Source organism: Pterocles gutturalis, unplaced genomic scaffold (assembly GCF_000699245.1).
Source record: "Pterocles gutturalis isolate BGI_N339 unplaced genomic scaffold, ASM69924v1 scaffold10293, whole genome shotgun sequence".
NCBI classification, from domain to species: domain Eukaryota; kingdom Metazoa; phylum Chordata; class Aves; order Pterocliformes; family Pteroclidae; genus Pterocles; species Pterocles gutturalis.
The window spans coordinates 5,631-29,392 of NW_010118060.1; the positions used below are offsets into that span (position 1 = coordinate 5,631).

Consider the following 23,762-nt stretch of genomic DNA (forward strand, 5'->3'; position numbering starts at 1 on the left):
CTGAGGCAGCTTTTTGGGAGTGCTGTGCCTGCTTTCCCCCCAAAGTTTTACCTGGGAATGACCAAGTCAATGGCAGAAGAGAGATGGTCTCAGCTGGAGCAGTACCTTCAGAATGGTAAGCTTGGCTGCAACAACCTGATCAACTTTTATACAAAGGGCTTAAAGCTTGGAGGATGTGTCCGTAATTGTGACTGCAGTGTGCTTTACCTTCTGTGCTGAGCTGAGTAAGGGTGTATCTGAAAGGCTGGGGCTAAGCATTGCAGCCCTGTCCTGTCCATTGGGTCACTGGCTCTAGAACAGCAGCATATCATATTTATTTCTGAAGTGGCTGCCTTTCTGTAGCTTTCCCAAACTGTAAGGGTAAAGTTTCCCACTAAACTTTGTCCAGTTTGGCCTTCTGGTGGCAGCCTGTAGTCTGGCCATTCTCTGCTCTTCGGAATCAGCGAACTGAGCCACCCATCCCTGCTGCGTCATGACTGACAGAGCTGATGTGGGACTGGGTGTGGGAACTCATGGCTGGTGGGTAGAAGAGGGAGGTGACAAATACAGGCAGCTGGGCCAGTAGAAGTGTAATGTGGAACTGGGTTCTGCATAACCTCTTCCCTTCAAGGGTTTCCAGGCAGACTTGTGATAATTATGATAAGAGTTTGTAGAAAATTTAAATCTCAGGCACAATGTGTTGTGGTATAAACCAGGTCTGCACATTCTCTAGAATGTGTCTCATGAGTTTCACGAAAGCCAAGAAATTAAAAAAAAAAAACACAACCATTTAACCTACCCAAAAAGAAGGGTGTGTGAGAAGATGAACTTCAAGAGGTTTTGTAGCCTCTGGCCTCAGATACTTTGTGCCAAGACTTACAAAACAGAAACTCAAGATTAGTCTTTAAAATATTACTTAGTGATTATTATATATTTTTCACTTGAGTATTCAACAGTTCCTGAGTTACTAGCTCTGAGTGACCACAGAGTTACGTTGTCAAGAACCTTGCTGCAGTCTTGCTTTGAGAGAATAGCAACACTGCATGTATCTTACCTGTTGTTAAACCACTTGAAGCTATGAACAGCGCTAGCAAAGGTAGCTGTGCAGAAACCAAAGGATGAGTAAAGTTGCACTGATGGTTTAACCAACAGTCACGTTGTATCTATCTTGTTTTTTAGACACTAGCCACATTTTTAATCTGTTGTCTAAGTTTGGTTTCCTCTGTCTTAGTTTTCCTCTTGTTTTTCAGTTACTTTGGACTCAAATATTACCAATAGTGATGTCTTCACAGGCTTTTTCCGAAAGCTACAGCAGGTAAGTTTAGAATTTTCAACCAAATAGTTTATTATTTGAAAGATTTGAAATATTATCCTACCTCCTGAGTTCAGGGCTTCCTTTGCTGTCTTCCTTTCCTTATGTTCCTAGTTTATTGGTCTGCCTTGGAAAGCAGCGAGTTCTGATTGCAGAGTGCTCTCTGAAGCCTGGGTGGCAATAATAATAGTATTGCTATTGTTTTGGCCATGTACAAACTTGTTTCTCACATGGAAAGAACTATTTGCTTTGTTTTTATATCCTGTGACGTATCTGATTGATCTTTTGCTTCCAAACAGAAGAGTTTTTGTGAGAGCTCAATAGAAGGATTACACACATTCCTGGATTTAGCAACTGTAAATGCTTTTTGGTAGTGTCAGTGCTTTGGACTGATAACTGTATTGATGACTGCCGTGAAAATGTCATGTTCTCTTCTCTTGCAGCTGTAGTGATGGGAAGAGAGCCTGGCATGTATTTGGGTTGTTGCAACCTGGGTGACTTTTGAAATACATTTTAATGTGGTCCATGACACGTATGATCTTTCTTTGGCAGGCTTGGAGCCTGGATAGCTCTTGCTTGTGTCTGACTACTGCAAGGTGCCGTATGTCCCTTTACTTCCCTTACCTCCTCTCCAGCTGCTGTGGTTGGTTCTTATGAGGATAGGAGTGTTTTGGAGCAGGTGGGTGCAGTGTGACTCCAAGAGCATTTTCCGGGAGGGGATGCTGCTTTAGTCTTCTGGGAAATGCTTGGCATGCTGCTGGTGCTGCTGTAACCTTGCTTGCAGTGAGTTTTGTGGAGAGAGGGGATGTTCTGAAGGACTGAGTAAGAGTTTTGTGACTTGAGAGCTCTTCATTTGCTATGTGTGATTAAGGTATGTAAGGGGAATTCAGAAAGACTATAGAAAATTATGTGAAGTATTCCTAACAAGTTCTAGAAATGTTTTTCCTATATACTTTGTAAATAAAAAGATACAGTTTATATACAGTCTTGTAAATTCAGACCTACTGAAGTGCTAAGACAGTAAATGAAAAGCCCGTTTCTGATTAGGGATCTCTTTTGTGAGAAGCAGTCTCTGTTTGGTTCTGATCCAATGCCTGTTACAGCCCTATGGATAATTCCCAGCAATTACTGATGAGTCTTAATTGGTCTTGATGAGACTGGTAACAGGTCCACTAAAGAAAGTTAAATCCATCAGGGATGCCTGCAATTTGCCCTCAAACACTGCCAACTGACTTTTTTTGACAAAGTTCTGTCAGGAAATAACTCTTCAAAATTCATGTTTGCAGTGTTTAAAATGTCTTTTGGCACGCCAGTATTGTGCATTTCTCTTAACATACCGTCAAAAAATGATATTGTATGTTTAGGTTTTTCTCTACTGTGGGCCCTTTTGGTGAAGAGGGTTGACTTGATAAGTACATGTGTATCACTTACTTGATTGATGGGTTATGTACATATGTGTGTGTACCTTTTAAGGCATGTGGTGACTGTGCTGCCAAAACCAGTCAATTATTTTTTAGAGTTCAAGGTAGGCACTGAATTATACCTTAAATGTTAGTGCCAGGTCAGTACCTTCTCAAGGCATAAAATTAACCCAAATTTCTGTTCCACAATACAATGGATTTTCATACATGATGTTTAGGCTTCTTGCTTGGCAAAGACAGTAGTTCTTCAGCTTTTTTTGTTTACAATTTAAATTTAAAATGGTTGTGCTTACATAAAATACTGCTTCATAATACAAATAGTGCTTTGTGTTCTTTCATTATGGTGAAGAACAAACTCCTAAAAGAGATCAAATAACTCTGTGAAAGACAGGAGTGCATCCACTGTCATTAGCTGTGCACAGTGCCTTTAGTTGGTGTAACTGCTGACTTTTTTTTTTCTTTCACCTTTCTATCTTTTATTATAAGAGGCAATAGAGCTGTCCTCAAGTAGTCTGCTAGTGCTTCGTTTTCTTGGCTTGTCTTAAAAGCAGCAGTATTTAAGCTTCTAGCTAGAGATATTTGTACACGTCACTGGCCAAAATAGAAGATGCAAAGGAAAAATCAAACTGAATTTAAAACCTTTTTGGTCCTTGTCTTGTGTTTTGCTTCTGAATCAGGTTGTGAATGGTGTGCTGAGGCCAGCACTCCCTGGAGTGTGTGTGCTGTGCAAGGACCATGGCTTTGTGGCAACTGCCTGACAGTGTTGAACATGACTTATCTGTACCTGTGACCAGCATCGCACCAACCAGCTGTGTCCCCCTGTTGGTATCTAACAGTGCAAACTCCTCAAGTGAGGACAAGCCCATGCAGGTTAACCCTGCTTTCCAGTCCCCTGTCTTTGCCCAGCACCATCTTTATCTGTTGCATAGGTTGTTATGGTTTGTTCCTTATAGCAGGCATGCTCTGGCTGTTCCCCCAGCAACCTCATCTCATGGGAGAAGTTGTCAGGAGACAGCAGGGCTCCTGACACATGAGGAAGCAGCTTGCTGCAATGGATGCTTTGCTCAAAACGAACATTGCCAAAATATTTATCAATGCTATCGTGTAGCAGGGTTGAACAACCTAACCCATAAGCTCTCTGCCTCTCTGTTCTTTTAAACTCTGCAAACTTGTCCAGTGACCAAGCTGGAGTGTATGCTACACTGCCTCCATCCCCTAAAGACAAATGGCACAGTTCTTGCAAGAAGTCATGAACAAGACTGTTGTGGCTGTGTCATGTCTTTTTCCTTTCTCATGAGGAGAAAGATGGTATGAGTAGGTACATACATCCCTACTGGTCTCATTTTAATGCAACTCGCTTACTTGAATGTGATTTGAGATCACGGTCTGTCCCTGTATTGGGCACCCATGGAGTAATGTGGTATATTCACAACACAGCTGTGGGGACAGCCAGTCATTATGCATTTATGAATAAAATGGAGATGCATTTCCTTGCAGCAGCAGAGGTTTGGGGTTAGTGATCTGGGAGACTGACCTTTTCCGGTCTGTGTTTCTGATAAACAGCAGCCTTTAGGAGGAGCAAAACGATTCAGGTGGTAATGAAAGGACAGACGAAAAGTTTTGGAGTACTTGAGCAAATAAAGCCAAACAGCGCTTGATAACAGGCAAGAAGCAGTGTTCCTATGTGTTCCCTCATCAAATGAGTGTGATGTAAAGTGGTTTTCCTTCTGAAGAGCAAGCATGAGGCCAAGGACTGAGTAACGTAAGAGAGCTGTGGTGTGTATGCTATTGAGAGTGTAGGCAAAATGTAATCCAGAAATCTGCAGGTATTACCAGGAATCAAAGCTGGTCAGGTTGTGGGCTGCATTTTGTTGGATAAAGCCCTTCTCTCTGACCGTGCAGCCTCTGTTTCTCTGCACTTGCAATGTGCTTACTATTTGTGCATGCAGTGGAGGGACGCACGTTGGTCATGTTCCTCTGTATTCACTTGCAGTAGCTCACAAATATGTTTGGATGTGTATGTACGCAAACAGAAGTCAGGCTGAGTACGATTGCAGCACTGCTCCAAAGATGTTATTTTTTTCATATCAAATCAGGTTGAGTTTCTTATTTATGAACTTCTATTTCAGAAGTGCAGCTGGCCAGAAATCTGAATTTCATGTGGGATGTTCTCATACTTTCAGACTTTCATTGTGTGCTGGCTGGGGGGGGTGGGGGGAAGGATTCTGGCATAGAAAGGTCCAAAGAACTTTAATTCAAGGATGTCTGTTTTATTTTTGTTTCAATGTTAAGATGCAGTTCAGTCCCCTGACCCACTGTTCTTTCCAGATATGTTTTAATATGGGCCTCTGTTCTCACCCTTTCTCGTTTTATGGCCCATGCTTCTTAGCTGAGCAGCAATTCCACTGAGAGCTTGCTGAGGGTTCAGATTGGTGTTGACTTCTGTTAAAACAAAATAAGTTTTCTAATGGAGAACTGAGAGAAAAAAAAATCTAGATTTTTTTTTTTTTTTTTTTGCAGGGAAACTGTATAATGGATATCATTTTTGGTGCTTTTGTTTGTTTGCAGTTTTTGTTGTTTTTCTTTTGTTTTTCAAAACTGTTCTTTTCATCAAAACCAAAAAATTAAGAAAATCCCTCACCAGCCCTGTCTTATTCTGTATTCTTGTATTAATGACAGAGGCATGCTTCCAGCTACTGGGGCAGGCATGTGGGGAGTAGGCAGCCGTTCTAAATGTTTCAGGAGATTCTACCACAGGTAATAGTGACAGCATTAAGGGAAGATTCAAGTAAGCAGTATTAAGGGATACAAGATAGTGTCCAATTCTAGTTACATGGCATGTTCCCTGAATTTCAGGAGCAAAAATGTAGGAAATGTGAAAAGTACTACTGAACAGGTACTGTTGCCAAAATACAGGGTTGTTTTTATGTTGGTGCCTGTTTTGAGTAGATGAGACAATAACTCTATTGCTTTTCCTAAAACTGAAATATTGTCTTGGGAGAAGATCTGAACTTTTCTTACTCACTGCTGCAAAATGCTTTCAAAAGTATTTTTCTGTCCATTTTGGAACTGGTTGGGGTTGCTCTGTGTACTTACTAAATGGATTATCTCTTCCCTTTGTATTTGTATTAAACTTATACTGTATTCTTTTGTGTTGCTTTAGGGGCATGTCTGTATTTTTTTCTTCACTTAACACTCTCTTCTCCTGCCTTACAGACTGCACTGTTTCCTCCTTTTGTTTTTATGTAAGTAAATTTTTTTGGTCTCAACAATACTTTGCTGATAAGAGGCTAAACACAAATATTTATAACACTGAACAATGTGTGTACTTTCTGGCATGGACAGTTGTGCCTTCTGGGTTAAAAGCATGTGATAAAGGAGGGGAAAAAAATCCCTAAACCCAGCGGTTTAAGATAATTCTTATTTTTTGGTTTTCTGTGTCATAGTTAAGAGAATAGTAATCAAAAGTTGGAGATAAAGTAGGGAATTTGTCCTAAAGACAATGAAGCTGTGCCCGTAGTTTAGTAGAGTCAAATAAGATAAATTAAAGCAGTTTTAAAAAGAAGACTGTGGAAACCACTGGTTCAAGTATTAAACAGTGATACTTAGTGTGACCATTCTAGATGGGACTGAGATTTTCTTGTCTCTGATGCATCCTTTCTTGTAGATACTCACATTAATCTGCCTACTAATATGTTGCATGGTGTTCTTGGAGAACTCAAACTGCTTGGAAGTAGCTTGGAAGCTTGGATCGTGCTTCCCTTCATGATTGCTGAGTAGTGAGGTGGCAAACACGGTAGCGTGCTGTGACTTGGGACTGCCTTTGAGTGGCAGAAGGGTAAAGTGACCTTTGTGTCTCGTCCACTGTGGCAGCCCAGGGTCAAAGGTGGCCTGTACCCAGGCTGTGAAAGCTGCAGAAGTAGATGTGTAAAGTCCTCCATGTCCTTTCCCTGTGAGAGCTGCAGCATTAGCAGCCCGCACCCAGAAGGTTTACTGCAGTGTGTGAGCCTTTGCGCTCGCCTTCAGCCCCCAGCACTGCTGAGTCCTGGGGAGTAAACTGACTCTATAGTGACCTGCTTTCTCCTTGTCAAGAGTCAGTAATGGGTTACTCTGTCATTCTGACGTTGGCATCCCATGTTTGTTCTGTGTTTCACATACATTTTTATCCAATGTGAAATGTTTCATACCAAAATATGTGCACCCACAGCATTTGTGAGGAATTGTCTGCTCCTTGCTGTTTGAGGAAAGTAGTAAAGTACTCAGGTAAGCACAGCAGATGATCCTTCATGTAAGAGAGAGGGAGGCTTTTGTATCTCCACAGGAGCAAAGTAATGCTTATTTTAATTAAGAGGAATGAATAGACCTGTCTCCTGGATAAGAACGAAATTAGTTTAGGGATAAAGATTAAATCTGTGTGGATCGCCAGCAGGACTTCAGACAGGACATTGGCCAATGCCTTGAACAGGTTCTCGTCTTCTTTAATTTCTACAAACAGATGTGTAGGCATGCAGCTAGGTGAAATACTGGGCACCAAGAAAGTCTGTGGGAAGTCTGTTTAAATAAGAAAGATGGTTTTGTTTCGTTTTTCCTCAAGACCTTTTTTCTTCCCACACATCATTCTACAAACTTTTGACAGCATGTTCTTAATTTTTAGATGATGTGGAAGAAGACACTTGTTTGCATTTGATCTTACCTTGAAATAACTCTTAATTAAGCCAAATTTACTGGAAAATGTGATCTTTCTGACCCAAAAAAGTTACCAATCTGGTCTGAGTTAGTTAATTGGAGTCATGCATCCCAGCATGTTCTCCAGGGTACCCAAAGAGGGGTAATGGAGCACCCAGCATAAATGTCAGTGACATTGCAGGAGTCAGGAGATACTCCAGTATACAGGCACCATGAGGACTCTGCAGCAAGATACTGCAAGTACTTGAAACCTAAGGGCTCTCAGGGAGCCTCCTGCATCTTCCACCAGGCTAGCAAAGGTGGAGACAAGAAATTAAAATTGAATGTTACATGCAGTATGTACAGGTACAGCGTTTTCCTCCACTTTGAATCTCAAGGGAAGTACCTCTCCTTAATTACTAAAAGGCCAGAAGAAGACCATTGCTGTCCTCTGATACAAGGCAGTCAACAGGAAGAGGAGCTGCAGCAATGAATTTCTGTCACCTCACCTGATTGCTTCAGTTTTCCAGATTGCAAATCACCTGTTTATCATGTCTAGACATAAGACAGTTCTCTGAGGTCACTTATTTGAGACCTGTTTTCTCATGACCTAAATGCTTTCAGGTTTCTTCTTTATGTTCCCTCTCCATTTGTGGTGGTTTTGAACCTTGGGCACTGGTCCTGTGCAGTATTCCAGCAGCAGTGGAATTATTCTTACTGGAGACTTTCCTATTTATAGGAACAGGGATGCTTTTTTTTTTTCTCCTTTTGACAAGGTTATGGCTTTGAATATTCACATGCAGCTCTTTACCCACCTCCTCTTTTGGAGTCTACTTCATAGGACAGTGACAGCATCATTCCTACAGACACTGAGACACCATGTAACCTGTGTTCAGCTTAACATCAAAGTGACCCTCATCTAATTCTGCAGTGTCTTCCCACTTGCTGTTCTGCATATGGGGCTTTTTTGGTCATCTGCAAGCTGTAACACTAATTTTAGTGACTTACTGCTTAGTAAACAGTAATCTCAATTGTTTATTTTACTTGAGTAAATAGGGAAATAGAGCATCAGTGTCTTCAGAAGGGCTCCAGCAATACTGAAAGCAATAAAACTGTGTTCTGTTTCTGCCTAACAGGATACATTTAAGATACAAACACAGGGAGCCTTTTTGGATGTTTACCTTGCTGATGGCAGCAATATTAGACTCGATATCCAGACATCGGACACTGCAGAAAGAATACTAGAGGTAATGGGTTTGGAATTGTGCTGAAATTTTCCACTTGTGAGAAGTGGGCAAAAATGAAGATAATTACAGTCAGGAAAGGACAAAACTACTTGAAGACATACAAGAATATCTTCTGTGTTTTTTGAGAGGTTTATTGTACCAGGGAGGTAGGGGGTGTTGCTGATTTTGCAGATGTGTTTTTTTGGCTCTTATATTTGTCCATAATGTACCTCTTCTTAATGCTACGTGCCCTCTGCTTCTATGGCATTTGGCTGTCAAGTTCAGGTTTCCTTCATACATGATAGGACCATAAAATATGTATTACTCCTTATGGGCAGAACACATTCTTAATTAATCCCCCCTTTGGTTTAGCATGGTGTGGGTGAAGTGCTTGAACACTGCCGTCAGAAATGATGCTCTAGTCTTGGCTTATGTCTTAGCTGGTGCACTGCTATTAAAACCTAGTGTGCCACTGATATGTCTTGTTTTTCTGAATGCTCCTCCTTTACTTCTTTTGTGTCCCCTGATGTTTGCTGTGAAGCTGTGGGACTTCCTTTGCAGTATTGGCACGGTTTGAGCACTGTGGCTCTGAGACGTCTGTAACAGCTGTTTTAATACACAGAGTAAATGATTGCTAGTTACATTTCGAAACCAGTAGCAACCAAATGTTGTTTACACAACTGGCTGGCTTGTGTTTGGAACTTTCAACTGGGGTCCTCCTCTTAAGCCAGCAGAGGAGGAGCAGCAGCCGCTCTGCATATTTTGTGTATTTGCACATGTGTGTGTGTGTGAGCAAGGCTGAAACCTCTTCATTGGTTGCTCCCATTTCCTCATCCTAATAGCAGTAACAAAATATATACCTGCCAGATGAGTGCTCTTTGTCATGGGAATCTGAAATTTGCTCTCATCATACAGAAAACCGTATGGGAACTGACGGAAGTAGGTGCTAATAGAGTGGACAAAGTGGACTTTAAAAAATACTAATAACTTAGGCTTGATAAACTTATTAGTTTTGCAATGGGTCAAGGTAATTTTCAAACCGCAGTGGTGTTGTATGTTGCTTTGTATATTGCATTTATAGGTGTTCAATGTTTATGGGGCACTGTAAAGAAACAATGACATTTGAAATGCTGCTGACACCACTTCTCTTGTGGTCTTAAAGATGAGATAGGACTTTTAGGAATTATTTAGCTTTTATCATTGTAAACGTGCCACCAGGTTCACTGTTCTTTTGCAGTGGAGGTAGGTTTTGCAACCATCACTCCCTAACATCCTGGTGTTCAAACAGCCTATACCGGCTTGTGCTTTGATCTGAGAAATAAAATAAGTCAAAAATCCTACTGAATCAGAGATCTGTGTTCAAAGTTCCTTGGAAATGCCATCTGGTACACTTGGTAGTATGCTACTAAGGGATAACATGTTGAAGCTCTCTGGCTAATTTCTTAAAGTAAATTTGTGGGGGCTTAGCCCAGAGGCAAACAGAATGAAAGGTGCTGCTGCCAATATTAACTTTTTTTGTCTTTTGTGTGTGGGCTTCTGAGACTTTCTTCCTATTATGCCTGGTGTCTGAACTGAGTGTGAGGCAAGTGATTTTTATGCTCTGCTGCCCTCTCCGGTAACAGCCCTGATATAATATAATGAAAACCTCATTAATGCGTTTTTTAATTTTAACTTGGAACAATTCTTCCTAACCCCTATTTAGCCTCATATCTACTTTTTCCCCATGCACAAAATATCTCTGCTTTTTAAACCAGCTGATACAGCTGGAGAAAACCCTTCTGACCTGTGGAGACGAGTGAATTTACAGGGCTATCACTGTGACACAGAGCTGGAAGTGTTTTGGAATTGGCACCCTTTGGTGCTTCTCTGACCAAAGCATGACTTCTCTATCAGGTTGCACAATCTGCCAGTTGAGCTATGACAGGAGTATTCTCCGGGGTGGAGAGTTTTCTTATAGTGGCCACACCACTTTCCTGAGTGAACTCAGGAGATTATGGTCACTGCAGGATTTAGGAATGCTCTGATGGCAGTGTGCTCTTTTAGGTTATGGCAGCTTTAGCTTTATGCTTTGATTTTTGAGGACCTAAAACAGAACAAGACAACGGCCCCAATCTGATTCAGCAGTTTCTGTGCTCACCTCTGCCTGATTTTTCTGTCCCCACTATCCCATTGTGCAGCCAGTCCTGCAAATAATTTCTGCATTTTCTGTTGGTGCTACTTCTGTCCCCTTTCTGAGAAGATGTGGAGGAGCCACAGCAAGCTAAAAACAGTCCAAATGTCAGGCTGGATAGGATTTTTCTTCCTTATGCACTTTCAATAATGAAAGCTCAATAGAGCTCAACTCAGCTCTTGTCAGAAGCCTTCACACAGAATTGTAGAACCCTGCAAGTAAGACTGCTGCTTTCAGTAAAGGGGTAGGACTTGAAGATTTTTCTTAGAAAAACAAGAGGGCTCTATCAGCTTGGAAAACACACAAATCCTGTAAAAATACATATTTGTGATGCTTGTGAGCAATGTTAGCTCAGAGCACGTGGTGTTCCCTGTACAACAGGATTTGAGGATCTAGTAGTAAAGGTCTGGAACAGCAAACATGGCAGATGCCTTGTGTTAGAAAATACTTAAATGCATGGCAGAGCAGTAAACATTTGCTGGTTTATTACATTTTTATCTTCCTTTGAAACTTATGAAACTCCTCACAAACTCAATTGCTGCAATATGGGAATGGTTATATTTGCTTTTATATGGGTAGTTGAATGGGACATAAGGGGAAAATTTTAAAACAATTCAGTTACGTTAACAGGTATTGAACATTTCTTCCTCATTCATGCTAACAGATAGCTAAGCTTCTGACCTTCTTTGTTTTTAAAGGTTACATTGTGCAAGATGGGACTGTCAAGAGACTTAATAAAATATTTTAGCTTATTTTTCTTTCAAGATCATGAGGATGGAGCGCTCTCTGGTAAGTTTTATAAGGTGCTTAACTTAGTCCTCCCTTGGATTTTTTTTTTTGTCGTCGTTGTTGGCTGCAGTGACAGCCTGGACTCGGAACAGAGCTTGCATGAGCCTGCTCAGGCTGAAAGACCCATCCTGTCTGATAAATCCCCTCAAGCCCTCTCCCCACAAGGCTAGGGGAACAAAGTATGGCAATAGATAGTGTGGTGCAGGGGTGAGACTTTCACATGCGAATATAATTTCTCTTTCAGTTTATAAGACATGTAGCAACTTTACCACATGGGAACTATTGTGTGTATCTTCTGGGTAGGCATTTAATCAGATGGCCATACCCACATAAAACAGTTCTTAATTTACAGATCACATGCTGAGTTTAACAATGGGACAGGAAACTCTTGTTATATTTATAAACAATACCTGTGGCTTACTTTCCTTTATATCATGACATGTTTTCTTTCTTAACTGACAGAAACTTAAGTTTAACCACAATGGTACTGAGCAAGCTGTAAATCAGGGTTGTGAGTCTCTTTCTGGTCATAAAACATGAAGCGGCTTTTATGTCCTCATTGGTGTGCTTATCTCCTGTTTCTGATGTGGATGGGTGTGTGGACGAGGCTGGATCCAAGCCTGAGACCAGGATAGGCTTGGGCCACATCAGGGAAGCGAGCAGAGTGTTTGCTCTTGACTGGAGTAAAGTTAGGTACTGCAGCTTCTCTGTGTGCCCTTGACAAGTCATTTAGCTTCTTTCAGTCTGCCCGTTGGTGTAAAGATGTTAATGCTCTTCTGAACCTTTTCAAGATGAAGTCTAGTAGTAAACTTGGGCTTACTCAGTGGGGTAGGAACTTCTGTCTGTCTGTTTTATTTATCATTCTGCTGCCCCCCTTCTCCCTGGCTGTGACAGCCATCTCTGAGTACACAGAATCCCTGGCTGTTACTACGTCTCAAACATCTGGATATAACATTTTATACACTCTTCTACTGCAGTTGCAGATGGTTTTACTTTTGCCTTGTATTGTGATAGATACACAGAAGAATAGAAAAGTTTCTCAATTGATTACATTTCCATGCATCTTTGGTATTCCTTACAAATATGTCCAAATGTAACCCACATTCCATTGCCAAAAAAAACATTTAGATGATCACATGCTTAAAATCACATGTTCTGCTTTGTTGTGCTATCAGCTTAGAAATAAATGTTTACAGGTTTGGGCCTTTAGGCTTATATTTTTTCACAAAGTGAGCAGGAAAGTAGTCTGAGGAGTGATATGCTTTCCTTACTGTATGTTAGTTATACTGCTCCTGTCTGGTGTTCTGTTCAAGAAAAGCACCAGTCCCGGAAGCTTGCATCCACACAGCCTTCAAATGAACTAACATCCTGCTTAGTTGTGTATTGCGAGAAGGATATTCTATGAGAGCATAGTCTAAAGGAGGAGAAGGATATTCTGTAAGAGCAGAGTCTAAAGGAGTAGAGATATTCTCTAAGTAATAGAGCTAAGTAAGTTTAGACTTGGAGAAGTGAAGAAGATAATTAACCTGTCACCTTACTTTACCACCGAATTTGGGTTGTTTTTCTTCTCCAAAAGCATTTTGCTAACCAGTACTAACTGATACATGGACATAGCTAGGCTGTTTCACTTTATTTCACCAAATGTCTCTGGTTTTTCTTCTTTTCCCAGTGGTGAAAAAAGTGGCAGAATTTGAACTTCCTTATGTGAGTCTTCAGAGCATGAAAGAGTTCCACTGTAAGCTTGGGATCAGAAAGTGGTGAGCAAGAAGCTTAAGAGAAACTACCAAGATGCATGACAACTACAAACAGAGAGAGAAATCCCTTGAATAACTTAGTTGCAAAGTCTTCAAGCCTCAGCAGCTTGACTTTTTTTTCCCTGACACCAATTTGTTACTGGAATTGGCAGGTTGCTGTGGCTCTGCATGTTTTAAATCTTATCACCGTAGTATTCCTGAAGTATCCTTTACTGCAGCTAGCTATTTATTCCCTCTGTCTTTCAGAACCAATAGAGAGGTGCTTTGTGGCTGCTTGACTCCTAATTTTTATGCCTGCATAACGCAGTGACCACAAATGGGAATATAAACAAGATAGAAGAGAACCTCCAGTTCTGAGTTGCGAGCTGTAACTCTGTGCAGAGATGGATTACTTTTTATCTAAAGTGCTCATTTCTGTATACTAATACACAAAATACCTGAGGCCATAGCTTGAGCATTGCTTTTGGTAAATGGCCTGGTTTAAGCAGCAGAGCACTCTTGCTCTTTCAGTTGCTTGCACCTTGGGCTCCTCCTCAATTATGTTGGTGGAACTGTGTGTGGGCAGATGTGGTGAGCTAACCTGGCCTAAAAATAAGTTGCTGGCTCTCTTTTTTTTTATTTGGTTTTGCTGGCCTATTTTTGGCCTGGGTCAGTCCCTCCGTCCTGTTTGCTGTGCAGCAAGCAGTTGTGCTGACTTGAGGATGAGGATAAACCCCAGGGACAGGGAGTCTGGTGCCAAAGTCCCGCTTGTCACACAGTGCCCTGAGGGTGCAGTTAGGCAGTATAGCTGAGCCAGTCTGATGGCTCACTGCTGTGGTTGTGGTCTGGTCTGCTTCTCCCTACAATGCCAAAGAAAAAAGGGAATAGATTTTTATATGCTTAGTGAGTTGCATTGACGGCATCAAATTAATGGTAGAGCAAGGACTGTGGCTGGGAGCTGAAGAGGAATAACAGACCATGCCTTTTGGTGGCAGCAAGTGAGGTTGCTTGGCTTGAACGTACACAGAAACCTGTTGTTTGATGCTTGTCACTTGTCTGGTTTAAATCTGCTGGGCTAGAGCCTGGCCTCTACAAACTTTCTCTGTTTCCTTATGTGCCCTTACGAACTGCAGAACCTAGCAGCCTAATGAAAGAACCGCGTGTGGTTCTAAGCCATGGCAAAGTGACTGAGTAGATACTTCCCCATCTAGCACTGCTTCAAAGCACAGGGGTAGGAAATGGCAGTCCTGGGGTTGTTAGTGTGCTGCAGGAAGCATATTGCCTGTGCAGTGTGAGTAATACAGCTGTACTGGCCACGGAGCCCACGCTGCTCTGTTCATACTGTAGATTTATGCAATCTGCTTTAAAAAAAATAGGCTCAAGCTAACTGTTGCAGCATGGCACTTGGATAACTGAGTTGCTGATAACAGAGAACAGGTTGCTCTGTTGCTGTACTGATCTGATCCTGCAGCAGTTCTCCAGCAGTTGGCACTGCAGCTGGCTAGCTTAAGGCTGGATCTCATGGATCAGCACTGCAGTATGGCAATGGATGCTCTTCAGTCTTACCAACTTTTATGTAGACAAGCCCTGAGTTGTTTGAGAAAAGGAGGCAGAAAGTTTTAGTTCTAAATTGTAACTGTTACGTTTGGTACAAAGTGGAGAGATTAGAAAACCTGACTTTAGTTTATTTCCATTCTGCTACAATGCACAAAAAATTAGCATAGTACAGGCTTCAAGGGCACAACTGTGTTTTGGTCTGGTTTGACTTTTTAATCTGGTAAGTAATGGGATCTTTCTGGGTTGTGGTTTCATCACATTTTGCTGAAAAATCAAATTGCCATGTCTAGAAGCATGTCTTCAAATTTTATTACTTTTTTCCCTTGGCTTGGAAAAGGTATATGGATCCTTCTCTTGACACGCTGCTGATGGACTGTAGCGCTTCACTGAATTTGCTATATATGCAGGTAAAACTGAAAGGTCTTTATAATTTTAAAAATTAACTTTTCCACATTAATTTCATCTTTTATACAAATTATTGAAATGTTTGTAAATGGCTCCTATTTAGCACTGTATTATTGCACTTTTCTAAGTGCTAGGTATAGCTGCTGTTGATTGTGTTCTTGTTTTTGTCTTTTTTTTGGTTTTTTTTTTTTCCCCCTTCAAATTCATGTGCCAGAGATTCTAACACATCTATGTTTTGTGCATGGGAGAAGTATTGCACAAAAAGGGTGTATCTGTCCACTCTATTTACAAGCATACGCATGTATCTGTATGTCTCTAATATGTAGACACTCTGCCATGATATGAGAACATTTGATTTTTGGACTGTAGGTGTGCTATGTTGTACTAGCTTTGGAAACTGTTAATTCTGGAGGAAAGAACAGTGTCACGTGAACTTGTCTCAAAATCAAAGGCCTTGTTTAAAAAAAAAAACAAAAGCTTTGTGTGTGTGCTTCTGAATGTTTGTGTGTGAAAGGAAATACTTTTTTTTTTTTCTGTCTTTTTTGCTATTTTTAATAATTCTTTTAAGGCAATCCAGGAAGTTAAGAGGAATTGGGTTAAACCAACAGAAGGGCAGATGCAGGAACTTGAATTTCTACAAAAAAATGCAAACAAAGCAAAGGTAAATGGCATTTGAAAAACAATATAAACAGATCAAAGGAGTAGTTTTGGAAGCAATGATACTAAAGGCTGTGACCTCAAAAATAGAGCATGGTTTTGTGGGGTGGTTTGAGTGAGACTCAGGTCTCCCATCTCCTGGTCAGATACTCAGCTATTGATTAGAAAAGGAGGTTCCCCTCTTTGCTAGCATTTTAACATATCCCAAAAGAATGACTTGGATCCCAAGGACTAGCAAGAAGTTTTTGACTGTGAATCCTAGCTTTCTCTATTTGCTAAACTCAGGTGTAAAGGCTTGTCATCCAGTTTAGGAAATTGGATGGAAATTCAGTCTGCTGGGACTGCTGTTCTCAGTATTTCTTGCTGGTTAGTTTTATCTCTTCCCATCATCATATCTGATAAACATCCAAAAGATCCAGCTCATCATATCCTGTGGAAAAAAAAAAAGTTTCTAAGTCTGGACTGTGAATACTGTTCTCCAAATCAATCGCTCACATATTGTGGTGAATCTGTCCTCCCAGGAGAAAGAGTATTAGGAATCTAAAAAAATCTGCCTTATAGCACCCCCCCACGTCCCCCGCCTCCAATCACTAGATTTCACTTGCCTTTACACCAAATTGCTTTAGTTCTGTGTTTTTTGGTGCAGTTCCTGGAGCTGATTCGAGAAATGCAATTCTATGGATACATACAGCTTGATCCTTGCATTTGTGACTATCCAGAAGAAGGCTGCTCAGCTGACATCTGTGTTGGCAATAATGAGATCAACTGCTGCATAAAACTACCTACTAACCAAACCAAAGAGGTCAGCTTTAAAATCAACAGGTTAAGAAGCTGGCAGGTTACTTCACTTGTAAGTACTTCACTGACTTTGTATCTGAAATCACTTTCTCTTCATGAAAATGAAGGCTGTTGAGGAAGGGCAGGTCCTGGGGGGAAGGAGGTAGTCTGCTTTAAATCCCCCGCATTTGCCCATATTCCCCTCCAAACCCATCCTGAAACATATTTCTTAGCAGCCTTTAGAGGAGTAAACCATCTAGTCTTATTCTGCAATATTTTCTCTGTTCCCTGGCATTCCATTTCATACTTTGCCTGCCCCTTTCATTTCTTGTTGGAGATAGTTGTCAGAATTTTTTGTGTGGGAGCAAAAGAACTGCTTTAGCCAGCTTTATGCTTGTAAAGACTCCCCCTTCCTTCCTCCCACTTGCTCCCTCCTCCAGGAGAAGTGTTCTGGTACAGATCTTCAGCTGCTTTATTTATATACTGTATAAAATGAACCTAATTGACTAATTCTGATTTAAGGCTGAACACCTTTATGCTGTTTTTAGCTGTTTCTTCTGTTTGTTCGTTGGGGTTTTGTTTTTGGTGTTTTTTTTTTTTTTTTTTTTTAGGGGGCTACAAAGGATGGTGAAGAAGATACTCTGGAGCTCAGATTTGAGTACAATGATTCAGGCACGTGGCAGTGGATAACTTTGTACACAAAACAGGTTAGTTCTCAGTCCTTTAAGGAAAGGATCAGAATAAAATGTAATCTTAGAGCCATAGGGGATCTTCAGAAGTGGTTAGTCCATCTCTCACAGAGTGCAGTGGCTATGCTTTCAAGCAGGTTAGCCTAGGGACAGTGTTATCTGGGGAAAAGCATTTGAGTTTCTAGTATAAGGAGAAGAGGATTTTTTTTTCCATTGAAGAGAAAAAGCTAGCACTCAGCAGCAAGCCTGAGATGGAGTGTGGAGAGGTGCCACTTATATACTTACTGATACCAAAATCATTAACTGATCAGACCCATCTAAGGCCAAGGGCTCATATTTTCCACAATAAATCCTGTTGTTCAACTATAAATATATGCCATATTAACACAGGTTAATGGAGGGTGTGAATATGTAGCATCTTAAGGTTTTTTGGTGGGTTTTTTTTACATACAAATAATCCTTAAATACAGTTTTATAGGGTGCCATTCCTCCCACTGTTTTCAGGCAGCTCTTTAAAGAGAAAGGTATCCAGGAATTCAAGTCAGCCATCTGTGGTTATGCTGCCTAGCAAATAATCTAGGCTCTGCAGTATCAAAGACAGCACCAGTCTCAGTTTAGGTATGGAGCTTCTATAAAAAGTACAGAGCCTGTTATTCAACTAAACTGCTTCTCTTGCCTTTAAGACCCACCCAGCAGCAGACAGGATTTTTCAAGTAAAATCGGAATGCTTAATTTCTCACACATTACTTCTGAATTCTGGGGTGATGATGCAGTTCACGCAGCTATTTAGTAAGTGTTAATTTCCTGCCACACTTAAGTTTTATGAGAACATGATCCGTAAGTGGTAAGCTTTGCTGTTGGGGAATGGAGGAAGAACCCCCCCCCTCCCCCAAACAAACAAAAACAAGCCCCAAAAAACCCCAGAATTACCTCAGTATTAATTCTCCTGTGAAATCTATTAGGGCTGTGCTTGATGTAGTGACTTTTTGATTAGAAAACCACCATCCCACTTTCCTCAGAAGTGTGAGGAAGAGCTGAAGGCCAGTAAGGTGCTGCTGTGTGGAAGAAACAAGGGGTTGATCCAAGAGCCCACTGCAGAAAATGGAAAGACAGATGATTTGGAGCTTAGTCAGGAATGGCTCTCCCTTTCATCGCTGATCTTGTAGGATATTTTGTCTTTGATTCGTCTTTCAGAGCTTGATGCCCTGCCTGAGATGCTTTATTTTGAAGAGTAAGCAGTAAGGTGCATCTCCAGGGTACAATTCAGACCTTAACTTGGGCTGTGTCATCCTGTGGAACTACAAACAACTCCTCTCCTCTCTGAGGTGCCTCTGCTAGATACCTGATGTGTTATGAGTGCGTACTGCTCCGTTCATATTAGCTGTGTAAGATGCAACTCTGAGCTGGTCTACAACCAGTTGTGGCCATCTTGTGTAACCACCAGGGCTTTGATTTTCAGCAGCGCTGAGTGCCTGTGAAGTCCAGCTTGTTCCATTTGTTGAAGTGGTTTTGATGCTGATGGTGCTAGATTTGATTAACCTTAATTAGCCTTTGGTGTAATTTGTCAGCCTTTAAGGTAGGAGCCACAGACAACTAGAGAGAATAACTTGTCTCACAAAGCCAGTCGTGAAAATTCTTCTTCTCCACCCTGAGCAGTGCTGTGAGGGTTAGTCATGCTGAGGCTGGGCTGTAAGCAACTGCAGATAGTTTGGTGCACTGTAAGGGTGTTAATTCTACTCTGTGCTTAACTGAATTAGGGAAATAATAGTCCAGTGGTTAGGGGCTGTAATTTTCTGGTGGAGGAGGAATGGAAGAGTCAAATACATCTTCTAATAGAAGAAATCAGGATGTTCTCTGGTTTATCCTCTTTAGGCCTTTTTGCTCAGTAGCTGCTTGAAGAAAACGATATCAGAACAGATGATGAAGGCAGCCAAAGAAGGCCAAGAAATGGTGAGACTGTGTGTATGTTGGTATCTGAATTTGTGTGTAAGAGAAATAAGCCTGCTACTTGATCATTCTTTCACATGTGCTGGGAGAATTCCCACTGGGGAAAAGGATCTTGCATGTTCCAACATTTTAGTACAGAATTAATTGGCTAAGAAGTACATCTTTGCTCAGTTTTACTGAAATAATTTTCTGAATGTCAATGATGGTTTATCACTGCAGTTTTAGTAATCTGTTTTGCATTCTCTCACCTCGACTTTAATTTTTGCTGCATATAATAAAGGATATCTATGGCATAACTTTTGTGTGTTCTGCACTACTACCCTATTGTATCCCTTTCTGGCTTTCCCTTTTTCACCATTTCACTTGCTCCATCTGCTGCAATGCTGAACCAATTTGAGATCTGTGACATTCACACTGAGAAGCTTTTTGGTTTTAAATAGAAGTGTTAATAAAATAAAAATCCGATTTGTAGATAAAATACTTCTGCTGTCCTTTATGTAGGCCTTTAAGGATGAAAATGTTTTTAGACACTTGTTGTTTTAAAAACTAATTTCCAGCATTAGTAATGCCTTTATTTAACCTTGTGACATCTAAAGACTTTGAATGTCTGCTAACTGAAAACTTCTGAAGAGAGGAAAAAGGAAAGGAACATGTGTGATCCTCTAGACCCATGCTGATCACAGCGAGCAGTGAGGCAATGAACAGCATGTTATTTCATAGCTTTAAACTAGAGCAATTCAGAAGAAAAGGCCAATTTTAATATTGGAAAAGATTTTCTCTTTCATTCCAAGTCTATTTGTAATGGAAGTACAGTAAACCTTTAATTATGAAGATGAGCATTCATTACTTAAATATTCAGCTGATGATAGTACTCAGGTGGCTTGGACTAAAACAGAATTATCAGAGAAGGGCAAATCTGCCAGTTCATTTCCTATGCTGTTTCTGCTGGGTTTAAATGAATGCTGATTTGTTCAGCATATTTTGTTAGAGTACTTGCGGGAGCATTTATGCTTATTGTAAGTTTAATTTTTTCAATCTATTTAGGAGATCAAGAAGCCTGGATCCATGGAAAATAGGAAGAAATCCAACATGCAACAAAAGCAGGTCAGTGAGTGAGAAATTGTCTCCAAAATGCATATACAGTATGTCTTGCTTCCTAGTGGTGTTTAGCCCAACCTCTGCTTAGGGAGACTCCTAATAAATTCAATGGGAACTACTTTGGGTAGGAAAAGGCGCTAAACTTGAATTTTGGAAGGAAGAAGAGGGCAAGAAACATGTCTGAATAAAAATATTTTAATTTCATGGGTTTAATGGCAGCTTGCTTTATTTTATTTGCTTTTTGCAATTGTTTCTGAATGAGATTGTTGAAGTTACAGAAAGCCAGAATACGTACAGAGATCATGTGTATATCCACATGCAGCTGCTCATGTAGTTTACAGACTTGGCTTCTGCACTGGGATTGTTCATGCATTCATTTTTCCTGTAGCTGGGGATTGTCCTGATTGGCAAAATTTGTCATGTTATATATTTATACATACACATTCCTATCATGTACAAGGTGTAATTCCAAGTTCATTTACTGGAATCAGTAGTCATAGCTAATAGTTCCTTAATAGCTAAATGGCTAAAAGATGCTGCTTTTCCAAGTAATTTGTTGAATGAGGTAATAAATGGCAAGGGAATAATGTAAAGTGAATTAAAATAATTACCTCTGTTACAGTGTGTGATTGGCCAAAGGGGATATATTTCTGAGAGAAAACACCAAAATCTAATCTGAATTCAGAAAAAAAGTAAAGTTGCTATATCTTCACAAACAGCATAAAGCCAATCACTAACTGCTCTTAAGTAAGCAAAGCGATTAACCTGTGGGGTGGGTTTTCTTGCCCCTTTCTTTGCTCTGTACCTCTCACTGCTGGAGACTCTACTCTAGGTGTAGCCATGAGTATTCACAAATAACTTACAAGTGATAATAAGGGGACAACTTTCTGAATAGACGTGATGAAGACTGAAGGAGGCTGTTCAGTGGCCTTGCTGCGGCACGACTTTAGCGAGGGCTAATTTGTGTGGCACTCTGGGCTTGAAGCAATTTTTCTGACTTGAACATACTTTAAAATACCTCCTTGATAGTGAGCAAGATGAACTGTGAATGTTCCCTCTGAATTTCTGTGAGGAGAGCAGCCTTGGAGAGGACAATGTAAAACCACTGAGCTTCTCAGCTGTGTCTCACTGGTGCAGTGTCTGGCTGCTGATACAAAACTCGATGAACTAAGACAGTGACAGCTGATAATGAGAATGGAGTTGTTTGTTAACACAAGTCAAGTATGCTGTTGTGTTAAACAGTGATAGTATGGCACGCTATGCCCCATTTCATACAGCAAGCTTAAACTGGTTTAGGTCTTCCTGCACCAAGCTGTGCTATCAGACATCTAATATAAAACCTTAAACCATGCTTAGCTAACTTCTAAGTGCTTCATTTGGAATATTAAGGTTCTTAAGACTTCTCTTTCCTATTCCTCTTTTTCTCTTTGCAAGACACTTGAAAAATGTATTAGAAGTGTATCTTTGCACAGTCTCATTTGAAAAAGTGGCGTTTGAGTTGGGTCTTTCCAATTTTGTCATTAGTATCCCCAAGAGTCTTGCAAGTCTTTGCTCTAAGTTGGCAGAAAGTTTAACTGACTGCTATCCAAAGACTCTGGAAACTAAAGCCAAGTGTTTTCTGCTGACTCATGAGAATAAAAACTTTGGTTTTCTTTGTGATCCTGTAGGAGTACTAGATACTGCAAGGTCAGCATAACAGCCTGTAAATTCTTGTTTGAATAATCTAGTGCAACTGTAAGTCTTTAGTAGGGAAATGGAGAACAATCTTTTGAATTGAGATAAAAATTACTTAACTAGTATGCAATAGGTGGACTTTGCAGATAGTGAGGCTGTGCTGTAGAGCGTGCCTGCATCTAGGCAATTTTGCTGTTATATCTTTTAGAAGTGAAAAAGGAGGTATGAAATAACTTCTACAGAAATAATTTATGAAAAACTTAGTTCCAGTTTCGTAATGCCTTAATGTGAGCTATTGCAGCATGGTTGCCATAGCTTTGTGATGGACACTTTTAGTAGGGTTTTTCAGGACATTTACTTTCCATATATATCAAAATACCATGTTCCAAGAGGCAGAAAAAAATCTGTGCCATAAATTTTCCTGGTACAACTGAAAACTGCAGATACAGGCAATGTAAAGAAATAGTTTGCCTGCTTCTTGTACCTTGGGTGCTTATAGATCGCCTGCTTATACCTGCCAGATGATGTGGTGTTGGTAAGTTTCAGACAGAACATGTTTTTTCCCTTCAGGAAAAGTGGAGTTGAAAGGTGTCATTTATACAGGTGTTATGGCTAAAGTTAATGTGTGGTTAACAGTAGTCAATCTAATTCAGAAGGCCTAGTAGGCAGTTGAAGTACCTGTACATATGTCCTTGTGGCCACTCTAATGCCAAACAACATTGATGTTAGCACATTTGGAACTGCCGTTCAATCTGTACCACATCTAGTACATTGCAATGACCCTTCAGAGCAGAAACAGCTGTTCTTGTGTCCTATTCCAGTAGGGAAAAAAAAATATCTGTTCTCTCTGAAATACCAACATAAAGAGATCAATTCCTGCACCTGAACAGTATCACGTCAGATTTTCTAGCTGTGTTTGTATCTATCTATAATTATTGAAATGCATATATTATTTTAACTGCTGGTTTGTTTTATTGCAGGTAGTTCATTCGGGTTTTATAACAAGGAGAAGATTTTTGGTTAGGCCAAATGAAGATGACTCTGTATTTGAGAAGATAAGAGAAGAGGACCTGTGATAATTTATTGTAAATACTCTCTTTCAGAATGGATTGTCTGGGAGTAATAACCCCACTGCTGAAATCTCGAATTATAAGAGCAAAAAAAAAAAAAAAATCTTCATTGTAGTTTTTTGCCTCTGCAGTGTTTCTTGTAGTATTTACAACTCCACTGAGCCAGTGCCGATGGGTGCTGAGACCATGGAGATGTCTTGTGTACATGCTTTTTGTGGCTTTTTTTTCCTCCAGGCTAAAACTGTTGGGGTGGAAAAGGGAGGGTTAATTAGAAACAGTGCTATCTGTTAGAAGAGGAAAAAACATTTGGGTATCAGTTGATAGTGTTTCTCTGAGTATAGGTGTGATTAGCATGAGGGCTGAGCAGCCTCTTGCCACCTCTTCTCTGCCTGCTGCTCAGCTTCCCGAGTTCGTGGTGCAAAGGGGGTAGTACACACAGCACTGTCAGCAACAAAGGTTCTAACAACTGCGTGGGGTTCCTTTTTTTTTCCCCCTTTTTGTCACAGCTGCTGCCCCTGCTCTAGGTGCTGTTTTCCATCACTCACGGCCCAGCGGCGGCCTCCGCCCAGCAGGGGGCGCGCGCGGCCTCCTCG

General features: G+C 40.7%; 1 protein-coding gene across 1 annotated transcript; it reads left to right on the top strand.

Moving 5' to 3' along the window:
• Nucleotides 1–23,175, top strand: LOC104459522 (sorting nexin-31-like; the record flags this gene model as incomplete). The annotated part of the gene is made up of 13 exons (XM_010076052.1): nucleotides 1–115; nucleotides 1,230–1,294; nucleotides 8,514–8,624; nucleotides 11,472–11,562; nucleotides 13,232–13,319; nucleotides 15,190–15,259; nucleotides 15,826–15,918; nucleotides 16,561–16,764; nucleotides 17,303–17,398; nucleotides 19,253–19,330; nucleotides 20,372–20,431; nucleotides 22,599–22,634; nucleotides 23,080–23,175. Coding segments are annotated over 13 exons (1,203 nt in total), but the record flags the coding sequence as incomplete, so codon positions are not given.
• Between the last annotated feature and the right edge of the window lie 587 nt (nucleotides 23,176–23,762).